This window comes from Schistocerca nitens, chromosome 6, assembly GCF_023898315.1.
Source record: "Schistocerca nitens isolate TAMUIC-IGC-003100 chromosome 6, iqSchNite1.1, whole genome shotgun sequence".
Classification (NCBI taxonomy): domain Eukaryota; kingdom Metazoa; phylum Arthropoda; class Insecta; order Orthoptera; family Acrididae; genus Schistocerca; species Schistocerca nitens.
The window spans coordinates 172,383,771-172,396,544 of record NC_064619.1 but is presented as its reverse complement, the minus strand read 5'-3'; the positions used below and the strand labels follow the sequence as shown (position 1 = coordinate 172,396,544).

The 12,774-nt window shown below is 46.2% G+C and overlaps 1 protein-coding gene across 2 annotated transcripts in view; it reads right to left on the bottom strand.

The window, feature by feature from the left end:
• LOC126262286 (very long-chain-fatty-acid--CoA ligase bubblegum) overlaps positions 1-12,774 on the bottom strand; it is a 215,895-nt gene that overhangs the window by 98,576 nt on the left and 104,545 nt on the right. For both annotated transcript variants that reach the window (XM_049958805.1, XM_049958804.1), the window contains exon 2: positions 1,160-1,369. In XM_049958805.1, coding sequence (XP_049814762.1) covers positions 1,160-1,351 — 192 coding nt within the window. In that variant the 5' untranslated portion in view covers positions 1,352-1,369. The remainder of the gene's footprint in view (positions 1-1,159; positions 1,370-12,774) is intronic.

Sequence of the window (12,774 nt, the reverse complement as noted above, 5' to 3'; positions counted from 1 at the left end):
AAAATGAAGTTATGGACCGCGCATAGACCTTCAAGGAATTATGAGCTCTTTCGATCGGCAATAAACCTTCCAAAACAAAAACGTTGATGATGAGATGGTATTCGTGTTTATCTACTGGAAGATGGTACAAACACTGCACTGATCCTTTAGAAAGCTGTGTAAATACCGCAGATCAAGTTGACACTTGACTTAACGTTATTGCAAGATATGTACTGATTGTGGGCCGGCCGGGGTGGCCGAGCGGTTCTAGGCACTACAGTCTGGAACCGCGCGACCGCTACGGTCGCAGGTTCGAATCCTGCCTCGGACATGGATGTGTGTTATGTCCTTAGGTTAGTTAGGTTTAATTAGTTCTAAGTTCTAGGGGACTGATAACCTTAGAAGTTAAGTCCCATAGTGTTCAGAGCCATTTGAACCATTTTTGTACTGACTGTGAACATGCCATAATCAAAAGTTAATTGATCGCAACGTCATCTGTGTGTCAGGCAGAGAATTTTGCTCTTCGATCTCGTACAAGCCAGTAATTAGAAGACACACTGATGATAGTATAATTGAGCACGGACGTCATTTTGAAATAAAGTGCGTAGACTTTGCCGAAAGTTTCTTGCGCAGGCACATATGAAAATATTTTTCATATGCATTTGCGCATTAAAAGGAAGGGAGATGAGCGTTCAACGGCCCGTCGAGGACATCTACACTAGAGACGGAGTACAAGCCTGGAACCATCCCAGCATTCGCCTTAGGCGATGTAAGGAAATCACAGTAAAGTAAGTCTGAATGGCGGAATAGGCATCTGCACCGCTGTCCTGCCGTCCAGTGTTTCTCTACTGCACCACCTCATTTGGTATACCTTTATGCCTTATTTGTTTTATGATGATGATGATGTTTGATTCGTGGGGTGCCCAACTGCGTGGTTATCAGTGCCTGTACAAATTCCCAATCTTTACTCAGTCCAATCTCGCACGTTCATGAATGATGATGAAATCATGAAGACAAGACAAACACCCAGTCCCCGGGAGGAGAAAATCCCCGCCGCGGCCGGGAATCGAACCCGGGACCCCGTGATCCAGAGGTAGCAACGCAAGCCACTAGACTACGAGCTGCGGACTATGGGTTTTATGCTGAAGGAGTGAACAAAATTTCTTGTGGCCGTACTCACCCGGCTGAGCTGCGAGCGCAGGACGGTGGTGGAGGCCGTGACGATGCTGGAGCTGCTGGAGCAGGTGCGGTGCTCCGACACCACCGTGTGGCTGCGGCTGTGGCCGTTCATCTTGCTGGCCGCCTCCTCCACCAAGCGCGAGCTCTCCGCCGCAGAAATCCCGCCACTCGTCGTGATCACGTTTACCTCCATGGTGCTGCGCCTCTAGTCCTGCAACACGCACCACAGGACACGCGTCAGCATAGACTGCTGCACTCTACCGACTTCCCTTCTCTTATCTCTATTACTAATGTATTCTAGAGCCCGCCCAGTTAGCCGTTCAGCCTAACGCACTGCTCTCCGGGTGGGAAGGGGTGCCGGTCCCCGACACGAATCTGCCCGGTGGATTAGTGTCAAGGTCCGGTGTGACAGCCAGTCTGTGGATGGTTTTTAAGGCGGTTTTCCACCTGCCTCGGCGAATGCGGGCTGGTTCCCCTTATATCGCCTCAGTTACACTATATCGGCGATTGCTGCGCAAACTCTGTCCCCACGTACGCGTACACCATAATTACTCCACCACGCAAACTTTGGGGTTACACTCGTCTGGTGTGAGACGTTCCGGAGGGGAGAGGGGGGGGGGGAGGGGCGGGGGGAGGTCCACTGGGGGCCGAACGGCAGAATAACCCTGGGTTCGGTGTGGGGCGATGGTGGGGTGAGTGGGCTTCTGTAGCCTGTTGTGGGGTTGTGTACCGCTGCAGGCTACAACGGGGACGAAGCCTCTCCGTCGTTTCTAGGTCCCCAGTTCAACACAACACAATACAATACAATACTGTATTCTAGAACAGTATCTCAGTAATACCCTCAGCAAATCACAGTTTGGATTTCAGAAGAGTTTTTCTACTGAGAATGCCATTTACATGTTCACTCACCAAATTTTGCAAGCATTAAAATAATAAAATACTGCTGACTGTGACTCCAATATTCTTCTAGATAAATTGACGTTTTATGGAATGCAGGAAGCTGTACTTAGCAGTTCAACCATTGTAGTTCAGGAATGTAATTCTGACTGGTGAGAAATCACGTATGCGGTTCCCTAAGCCTCAGTCTTAGGTCCACTGCTATTTCTCATGTATATATAAAAGATCTTCCGTCTAATACACAACAAGCAGTATTAGTTCTTTTTGCAGATAACACTAATATTGTATTCAATCCAAGCGTACATACAGAAACGCAAGAAATAGTAAACAATGTTCTTAAAAGTATTATGGATCGGTTTTCTGTGAATGGCATCACCCTCAATTCTGTAACATATTCAGTTATGCACATCTGGGGTTACTACTATAACAATGATAAGTGTAACACATTGCGAGGAAGTAATAAATAGGATTCAAATTTCTTAGTTGTTCATATTGACGAGAATTTAAATTGCAAAAAGCGTATTTTGGAACTCCTAGACCAACTTAGTTCAGCCTTATTTTGACTTAGAATCATTGCAAATCGACAAACCAGTAATCTGACATATTTTGTACATTTTCATTCAGTAATGTCATCCAGAATAATGTTTTGGGGTAACTCAACTTTAAGAAAGAAAGTCTTAAATGCTCAGAAACGTATTCTAAGCGTAATATGTCGGGCACACCCACTGGCATATTCCAGATCTCTGTTTAAAGAGCTCAGCTATCTGGCTACTGCTTCAGAGTATATTTATTCCCTCATGAATTTTGATGTAAATAATCCACTACAGATCAAAAGAAACGATGATGAACATAGTTACGACACCAGAATGATATTCCGCGATTAAGGTTGTCTTTAGCACAAAAAGTATGCACAACGCAGCAACAAAAAATTTTATAACATACCCAGGGATATAAAATGTCTATCGAGCATCTATGGAATGAGCGTTCACGTGGGCAGAACAGATTTTTTGTCGGGAGCACACAATGCCTCCAAAGTGACGTGCCTCTGGTGTGGTATTTGAGAGTTGTAGCATCGCGCTTTAGTACCTGAATAGTGTAAATTCGCATAGTCGTCTGTCTTCTGCTTTTGTTTTGAACGGCCAGTGTCAGTTGGTCACAGCCAGTGTGCTCCCTGCCGCTGTTGGATAAGGAGCTGCCAGCAGAAAGTCGTATACTCCTAGCTCACTCATTTGTTACATAGTTTAATTCTTAATTTCTTTGCGTGTTTTTGGTAGTTGCATTGTTTAAATTCATAAATTTCTGGCGTATTATAGTATTTGAGAGTTGTAGCATCGCGTTTTAGTACCTGTATAGTGTAAAATCGCGTAGTCTCCTTCCGCCGCCAAGCAGTGTGTCAGCAGTGCGCAAGTAGCAGCATTACTGCATTTACCAGGCAATCTTGTATTTTAATAACTGTTTAAATTTTGTGTCGATTTGTTTGTGCTCTCTGTAGATTAGTTCAGACGTTCTTTGCACAACAGTTTTTAGCATGGATAGGGACTGCAACTGCTGTGTTCGGATGCAGGCTGAGTTGGCATCCCTTCGCTCCCAGCTTCAGGCAGTGTTGGCTTCGGTCACACAGCTTGAGGCTGTTACCAATGGGCATCACTGTGGGGGTCCGGATGGGGGTTTGTCGGGGACGGCCAGCTCGTCCCACACATCCCCCGATCGGAATACGACTGTGGCTGCCCGGGATACTGCCCACATTGAGGCTGATCCCTCACCTGTGGTAGAGTGGGAGGTCATCTCGAGGTGTGGCAGGGGGCGAAAGACATTCCGGAGGGCTGAACGGAAGGCCTCTCCAGTTTGTCTGACGAACCGGTTTCAGGCTCTGTCTCCGGCTGATACTGATGTTCGGCCGGAGATGGCTGCTTGTCCTGTTCCAGAGGTTGCCCCTCAGTCTGCAAGGTCCGGGCAGTCGCAGAGGGTGGGCTTACTGATAGTTGGGAGCTCCAACGTCAGGCGCGTAATGGGGCCCCTTACGGAAATGGCAGCAAGAGAGGGGAAGAAAACCAATGTGCACTCCGTGTGCATACCGGGGGGAGTCATTCCAGATGTGGAAAGGGTCCTTCCGGCTGCCAAGAAGGGTACAGGGTGCACCCATCTGCAGGTGGTCGCTCATGTCGGCACCAATGATGTGTGTCGCTATGGATCGGAGCAAATCCTCTCTGGCTTCCGGCGGCTATCTGATTTGGTGAAGACTGCCAGTCTCGCTAGCGGAATGAAAGCACAGCTCACCATCTGCAGCATCGTCGACAGGACTGACTGCGGACCTTTGGTACAGAGCCGAGTCGAGGGTCTGAATCAGAGGCTGAGACGGTTCTGCGACCGTGTGGGCTGCAGATTCCTCGACTTGCGCCATAGGGTGGTCGGGTTTCGGGTTCCGCTGGATAGGTCGGGAGTCCACTACACGCAGCAAGCGGCTACACGGGTAGCAGGGGTTGTGTGGCGTGGACTGGGCGGTTTTTTAGGTTAGATGGCCTCAGGCAAGTACAGAAAGGGCAACAGCCTCAAAGGGTGCGGGGCAAAGTCAGGACATGCGGGGACCAAGCAGCAAACGGTATTGTAATTGTAAACTGTCGAAGCTGCATTGGTAAAGTTCCGGAACTTCAAGCGCTGATAGAAAGCACCGAAGCTGAAATCGTTATAGGTACAGAAAGCTGGCTGAAGCCAGAGATAAATTCAGCTGAAATTTTTACAAAGGCACAGACGGTGTTCAGAAAGGATAGAGTGCATGCATGCAACTGGTGGTGGCGTGTTTGTCGCTGTTAGTAGTAGTTTATCCTGTAGTGTAGTAGAAGTGGATAGTTCCTGTGAAATATTATGGGTGGAGGTTACACTCAACAACCGAGCTAGGTTAATAATTGGCTCCTTTTACCGACCTCCCGACTCAGCAGCATTAGTTGCAGAACAACTGAGAGAAAATTTGGAATACATTGCACATAAATTTTCTCAGCATATTATAGTCTTAGGTGGAGATTTCAATTTACCAGATATAGACTGGGACACTCAGATGTTTAAGACGGGTGGTAGGGACAGAGCATCGAGTGACATTATACTGAGTGCACTGTCCGAAAATTACCTCGAGCAATTAAACAGAGAACCGACTCGTGGAGATAACATCTTGGACCTACTGATAACAAACAGACCCGAACTTTTCGACTCTGTAAGCGCAGAACAGGGAATCAGTGATCATATGGTCGTTGCAGCATCCCTGAATATGGAAGTTAATAGGAATATAAAAAAAGGGAGGAAGGTTTATCTGTTTAGCAAGAGTAATAGAAGGCAGATTTCAGACTACCTAACAGATCAAAACGAAAATTTCTGTTCCGACACTGACAATGTTGAGTGTTTATGGAAAAAGTTTAAGGCAATTGTAAAATGCGTTTTAGGCAGGTACGTGCCGAGTAAGACTGTAAGGGACGGGAAAAACCCACCGTGGTTCAACAACAAAGTTAGGAAGCTACTGCAAAAGCAAAGAGAGCTTCAATCCATGTTTAAACGCAGCGAAAACCTCTCAGACAAACAGAACCTAAACAATGTCAAAGTTAGCGTAAGGAGGGCTATGCGTGAAGCGTTCAGTGAATTCGAAAGTAAAATTCTATGTACCGACTTGACAGAAAATCCTAGGAAGTTCTGGTCTTACGTTAAATCAGTAAGTGGCTCGAAACAGCATATCCAGACACTCCGGGATGATGATGGCATTGAAACAGAGGATGACACGCGTAAAGCTGAAATACTAAACACCTTTTTCCAAAGCTGTTTCACAGAGGAAGACCGCACTGCAGTTCCTTGTCTAAATCCTCGCACAAACGAAAAACTGGCTGACATCGAAATAAGTGTCCAAGGAATAGAAAAGCAACTGGAATCACTCAACAGAGGAAAGTCCACTGGACCTGACGGGATACCAATTCGTTTCTACACAGAGTACGTGAAAGAACTTGCCCCCCTTCTGACAGCCGTGTACCTTAAGTCTCTAGAGCAGGGCCGGCCAAACGCTGCACAGTGTGCAGACGTGCGGAACTGCTGCACATGTGCGCACGTGTGCGACAGCGAGCGACAGCGACATCTGTTACGAGACATGTGTCCTAAATGAACGGCGGCGGCTCCACTTCCCTGTTTATGTGGTACAAGCAAGAGCGCAACATACCCAGTCTCGTTTACTCCTGGTAACCGTAACATTAACAGAGAAGTACTGAGAAATGGCAGGTACTATGAAAAAGCAAAGGACGGGAGATCTATGTTCTCAGTCGTTTAAAAATGACTGGGAACTGCAATTCTTTTTTGTAGCCGTTGGTGAAAACTGTGTTTGCTATGCCGCTGAATAATAGGCGGCCAGCGTAAGTTTTCAATTGAAATACACTACAATATATATCACAAAGACGAGTGTAGTGTACTCAAGAGTGAAGAACGGAGCCGGCCGCGGTGGTCTAGCGGTTCTGGCGCTGCACTCCGGAACCGCGGGACTGCTACGGTCGCAGGTTCGAATCCTGCCTCGGGCATGGGTGTGTGTGATGTCCTTCGGTTAGTTAGGTTTAAGTAGTTCTAAGTTCTAGGGGACTTATGACCTAAGATGTTGAGTCCCATAGTGCTCAGAGCCATTTGAACCAGTGAAGAGCGGCAAGCAAAATTAACTGTCCTTAAGAAAATGGATGAGACACATCAACTCGATTAGCCGGCCGAAGTGGCCGTGCGGTTAAAGGCGCTGCAGTCTGGAACCGCAAGACCGCTACGGTCGCAGGTTCGAATCCTGCCTCGGGCATGGATGTTTGTGATGTCCTTAGGTTAGTTAGGTTTAACTAGTTCTAAGTTCTAGGGGACTAATGACCTCAGCAGTTGAGTCCCATAGTGCTCAGAGTCATTTTTTCAACTCGATTATCATTTCTCATGACCAGTGATAAACGTGTTTGGATTTATTCCTTTCATAATTAAAAATTATTGTTTACTAACTGTGCATTAGTGCCTCATTCTGCTCCATGTTACATTATTATCAGGAAAGTTGGTCATTAAACCGATTGTTCCAATGTATACTTACATTTAGGGTTTTTTTAATGTGTGAAGGGCTACGCTCAGCTGGAGTCGATAAAACGCGACATTCATCTAACTGTCGGTTATTATGCAGATTTCAGACGGAGTTGATGAAAGATGTAGCAATAATGGTATTGAAATAACAGGTGATCGTCGAGAGGTCTGCGGTTATCATCCTGTTCAGAGGTCAGTGAGACAGAAATTATGTGGGTGTAACTGAGGGCACCGAGAATTAGTTATGGGATACCTTGCATTAGTTTAATGTTATTTGAAATCATGAATAAGATTCGTTGGAAGTCGCTATTTTTTTTCCTTTATTGTAATTTTAAACACCTATACAGGCGGGCTGTCAGCAGCATAGTACGCTGCTCTTCAGCCTTAAGTGGAACAATAACATGACATAGAGGTGATACAGACAATACAAAAAACGGCGGGCAAAAAATGGAGATACAAAAAACAATAAACAAGAAGCCGTTCACGTTGGACGATAAAAACACTAACACTGGTAGACACGGCGCACAAAACACGGAGAACGGCGACGGCACATGTGAACAGTTGAGTTGTAACTGCACAAAACACAAAACGATGCACACACACTAGACACTGATGGCGACGATCTCCGGCGCGCGAATGTTCACTGAGCGTGTACGAGTCCGGGGACCTGCCAAGAGAGGAGGTGGAGGAGGAGGAAGGGGAAGGGGAATGGGAGAGGGGAGAGCAGAGATGCCATGGGCAAAGGAGAGAGGGGGAGGGAGGAAGGGGGAGGGGAAGCCTGGGGGAGAGGGTAGGAGGGAGGGGGTAAAGGAAAGAGAAGGGAAGGGAAAGGGGGGGAGGGAGGGTGCCTAAAGGAAAGGACACAGGAGGTCAGGGGGGAGCATCAAAGTTGATAGGAGGGGTAGATGCAGGGGAGGAGGACATCATCAGGGAGGGGGAGCTGGCGGAAGCCACCTTGGGAGAGGGTAAGGAGGGTTGAGAGATGGAGACCGGGTGGGACGTGGAAGTCGCTAAGTGCTCTCTATCTTAAATATTAGATCAAAAACATTACTCGTATTTACGTGCCGTCAGTCAAGCTGCCTTAATAAAAACCCACGGTTGTTAACTGTATTACTTGTCTTACTGGGTTAAACTGTTAACATAAAAGTACACGTCTCAATGAGTAGACTGTGACAGTATTTTAAATGTTTAATACGCGAAATACCTTCCCATGGTTGGCTTGCAAGCTGTGGAAAGAGCACTAGAATGCGCCGGTACAGAGTATCTGAGCAAGTGGATAAAGCGACATCTGTGGGTAGAAACATGCACAACATGAACGCTGACGGCTGCGGCGTGCACGCTGTGACCCGCAAGTTGCACATGTGCAGGAGCACCGCACGCGTGCAGAATTTCTGGCCGGCCCTGCTCTAGAGGAGCGGAAGGTTCCAAATGATTGGAAAAGAGCACAGGTAGTCCCAGTCTTCAAGAAGGGTCGTCGAGCAGATGCGCAAAACTATAGACCTATATCTCTGACGTCTATCTGTTGTAGAATTTTAGAACAAGTTTTTTGCTCGAGTATCATGTCGTTTTTGGAAACCCAGAATCAACTCTGTAGGAATCAACATGGATTCCGGAAACAGCGATCGTGTGAGACCCAACTCGCTTTATTTGTTCATGAGACCCAGAAAATATTAGATACAGGCTCCCAGGTAGATGCTATTGTCCTTGACTTCCGGAAGGTGTTCGATACAGTTCCGCACTGTCGCCTGATAAACAAAGAGCCTACGGAATATCAGACCAGCTGTGTGGTTGTATTGAAGAGTTTTTAGCAAACAGAACACAGCATGTTGTTATCAATGGAGAGACGTCTACAGACGTTAAAGTAACCTCTGGCGTGCCACAGGGGAGTGTTATGGGACCACTGCTTTTCACAATATATATAAATGACCTAGTAGATAGTGTCGGAAGTTCCGTGCGGCTTTTCGCGGATGATGCTGTAGTATACAGAGAAGTTGCAGCATTAGAAAATTGTAGCGAAATGCAGGAAGATCTGCAGCGGATAGGCACTTGGTGCAGGGAGTGGCAACTGACCCTTAACATAGACAAATGTAATGTATTGCGAATACATAGAAAGAAGGATCCTTTATTGTATGATTATATGATACCGGAACAAACACTGGTAGCAGTTACTTCTGTAAAATATCTGGGAGTATGCGTGCGGAACGATTTGAAGTGGAATGATCATATAAAGTTAATTGTTGGTAAGGCGGGTGCCAGGTTGAGATTCATTGGGAGAGTCCTTAGAAAATGTAGTCCATCAACAAAGGAGGTGGCTTACAAAACACTCGTTCGACCTATACTTGAGTATTGCTCAACAGTGTGGGATCCGTACCAGATCTGGTTGACGGAGGAGATAGAGAAGATCCAAAGAAGAGCGGCGCGTTTCGTCACAGGGTTATTTGGTAACCGTGATAGCGTTACGGAGATATTTAGGACACTCAAGTGGCAGACTCTGCAAGAGAGGCGCTCTGCATCGCGGTGTAGCTTGCTGTCCAGGTTTCGAGAGGGTGTGTTTCTGGATGAGGTATCGAATATACCTCCCGAGGAGATCTCGATATTTTTCAACGCATAAAGCGCCTCTTATCATTATAATACGCATAATTAGACCTTTGTGATATTTATCTATGAAAAGTAACATGGTCTCCTTCAAAATATTTCGGTCTGTATCCTTAGTAACAATTGTTTACTTTTTCCGTTACTACAAATGGCTCTGAGCACTATGGGACTCAACTTCTGAGGTCATCAGTCCCCTAGAACTTAGAACTACTTAAACCTAACTAACCTAAGGACAACATACACATCCATGCCCGAGGCAGGATTCGAACCTGCGATCGTAGCGGTCTCGCGGCTCCAGACTGTAGCGCCTAGAACCGCACGGCCACTCCGGCCGGCCCGTTACTACAAATAAAAGTGTAAATGTAAGGCAAAGACGCATAATGTTAGAGTTTCGGCCATAGTGCAAAATGTAAACAGTGTTACTGTAAAGACATTTCCAAACGTCTCCAAAATAATGTTAAAAAATGTTTTTTTTTAATGAATAAAATTTCTTCGGGGTTCCTTTATTAGGCCGCTTTATACAGATAATGCGGTCTTGAAGAAAATTGATTCAGTTTTTTGAAAAATTGAAGGATTTTTTTTAAGATTATTTCCGAGTTTATTTGGAATTTTCTTTAAATATCAATGTATAGTCTGAACTGTGGTTGCCCTAACTTCAAAATAGTCCATATCTAAACGGCATTACATGAAAGTCACTTGACAATCCTAGATCGGCGTTGGCATCATGCTTAGTCCACAGATATTTTTCCTATCCTATTTGGCTTTTTGTTCAGTATTCGTTATGGGGTCTAAAATAGAGCTGCTCAGCCGGTGAGCGATTCTGAGTTTCTGAGTAGTGCTTCCCCTCCAGTTATCGCCGGCGGTGCCTGAGGAACAGACAAGCGACTCGAAACTCGGCCGCCGCCTGGTGCAGTCGTTTAACTCGAGTGTAGCTAGATAGCCGATCCAGTTAGCTGATGAGAAGTCCACATTTGCGACTAGTGCGCTCACCTGGTGCTCATACAGGGTGTTTCAAAAATGACCGGTATATTTGAAACGGTAATAAAAACTAAACGAGCAGCAATAGAAATACACCGTTTGTTGCAATATGCTTGGGACAACAGTACATTTTCAGGCAGACAAACTTTCGAAATTACAGTAGTTACAATTGTCAACAACAGATGGCGCTGCGGTCTGGGAAACTCTATAGTACGATATTTTCCACATATCCACCATGCGTAGCAATAATATGGCGTAGTCTCTGAATGAAATTACCCGAAACCTTTGACAACGTGTCTGGCGGAATGGCTTCACATGCAGCTGTTCAATTGTTTCTGGATTCTGGCGGTACACCTGGTCTTTCAAGTGTCCCCACAGAAAGAAGTCACAGGAGTTCATGTCTGGCGAATAGGGAGGCCAATCCACGCCGCCTCCTGTATGTTTCGGATAGCCCAAAACAATCACACGATCATCGAAATATTCATTCAGGAAATTAAAGACGTCGGCCGTGCGATGTGGCCGGGCACCATCTTGCATAAACCACGAGGTGTTCGCAGTGTCGTCTAAGGCAGTTTGTACCGCCACAAATTCACGAAGAATGTCCAGATAGCGTGATGCAGTAATCGTTTCGGATCTGAAAAATGGACCAGTGATTCCTTTGGAAGAAATGGCGGCCCAGACCAGTACTTTTTGAGGATGCAGGGACGATGGGACTGCAACATGGGGCTTTTCGGTTCCCCATATGCGCCAGTTCTGTTTATTGACGAAGCCGTCCAGGTAAAAATAAGCTTCGTCAGTAAACCAAATGCTGCCCACATGCATATCGCCGTCATCAATCCTGTGCACTATATCGTTAGCGAATGTCTCTCGTGCAGCAATGGTAGCGGCGCTGAGGGGTTGCCGCGTTTGAATTTTGTATGGATAGAGGTATAAACTCTGGCACATGAGACGATACGTGGACGTTGGCGTCATTTGGACCGCAGCTGCAACACGGCGAATGGAAACCCGAGGCCGCTGTTGGATCACCTGCTGCACTAGCTGCGCGTTGCCCTCTGTGGTTGCCGTACGCGGTCGCCCTACCTTTCCAGCTTGTTCATCCGTCACGTTCCCAGTCCGTTGAAATTTTTCAAACAGATCCTTTATTGTATCGCTTTTCGGTCCTTTGGTTACATTAAACCTCCGTTGAAAACTTCGTCTTGTTGCAACAACACTGTGTTCTAGGTGGTGGGATTCCAACACCAGAAAAATCCCCTGTTCTAAGGAATAAACCATGTTGTCTACAGCACACTTGCACGTTGTGAACAGCACACGGTTACAGCAGAAAGACGACGTACAGAATGGCGCACCCACAGACTGCGTTGTCTTCTATATCTTTCACATCACTTGCAGCGCCATCTGTTGTTGAAAATTGTAACTAGTGTAATTTCGAAAGTTTGTCCGCCTGAAAATGTACTGTTGTCCCAAGCATATTGCAACAAACGGTGTATTTCTATCGCTGCTCGTTTAGTTTTTATTGCCGTTTCAAATATACCGGTCATTTTTGAAACACCCTGTAGGAGGCACGGATGAGGCTGCCATTTGACGAAGAAAAGCGGGCGGGAACTGACACTGTGTGTTCTAATATACTTTATGTATCATACAGAGATGCAGGTAACGTTCAAGTTTATATACAACGGCGAATTCTGTTTCCAAATGTGCTTTATTATTACGTTTGTGATCCACTCCGCAATCATGGTCGTCGAAGTGCGCTTTTGTGGTGGCGCTCTACTCGAAGATACATCGACACGAATCCCGATTGTGCAGCATTTTAACTGCGAATATTTGGTTTGCAAAGAGAGGAGATGTACTGGCGAGAAGCTCCTGATCAGACCTTGGGCCAATGTCCTGGATTAAATTCCAAACATTTCCGCAGTGTCTCATGAAGTGAAGGCACGTGGTGGTGACCGGTCCATTTGATGGGGACATTAAGCTCTGCGGCCCCGTTGGTGCTATTCGAGAGAAATAGGGTATGAGCTGGCACCTGGTTTCATCATTTCCTCCTTTTCGTCCATACCAACACAAACCCAACACTACACTGTACAAACA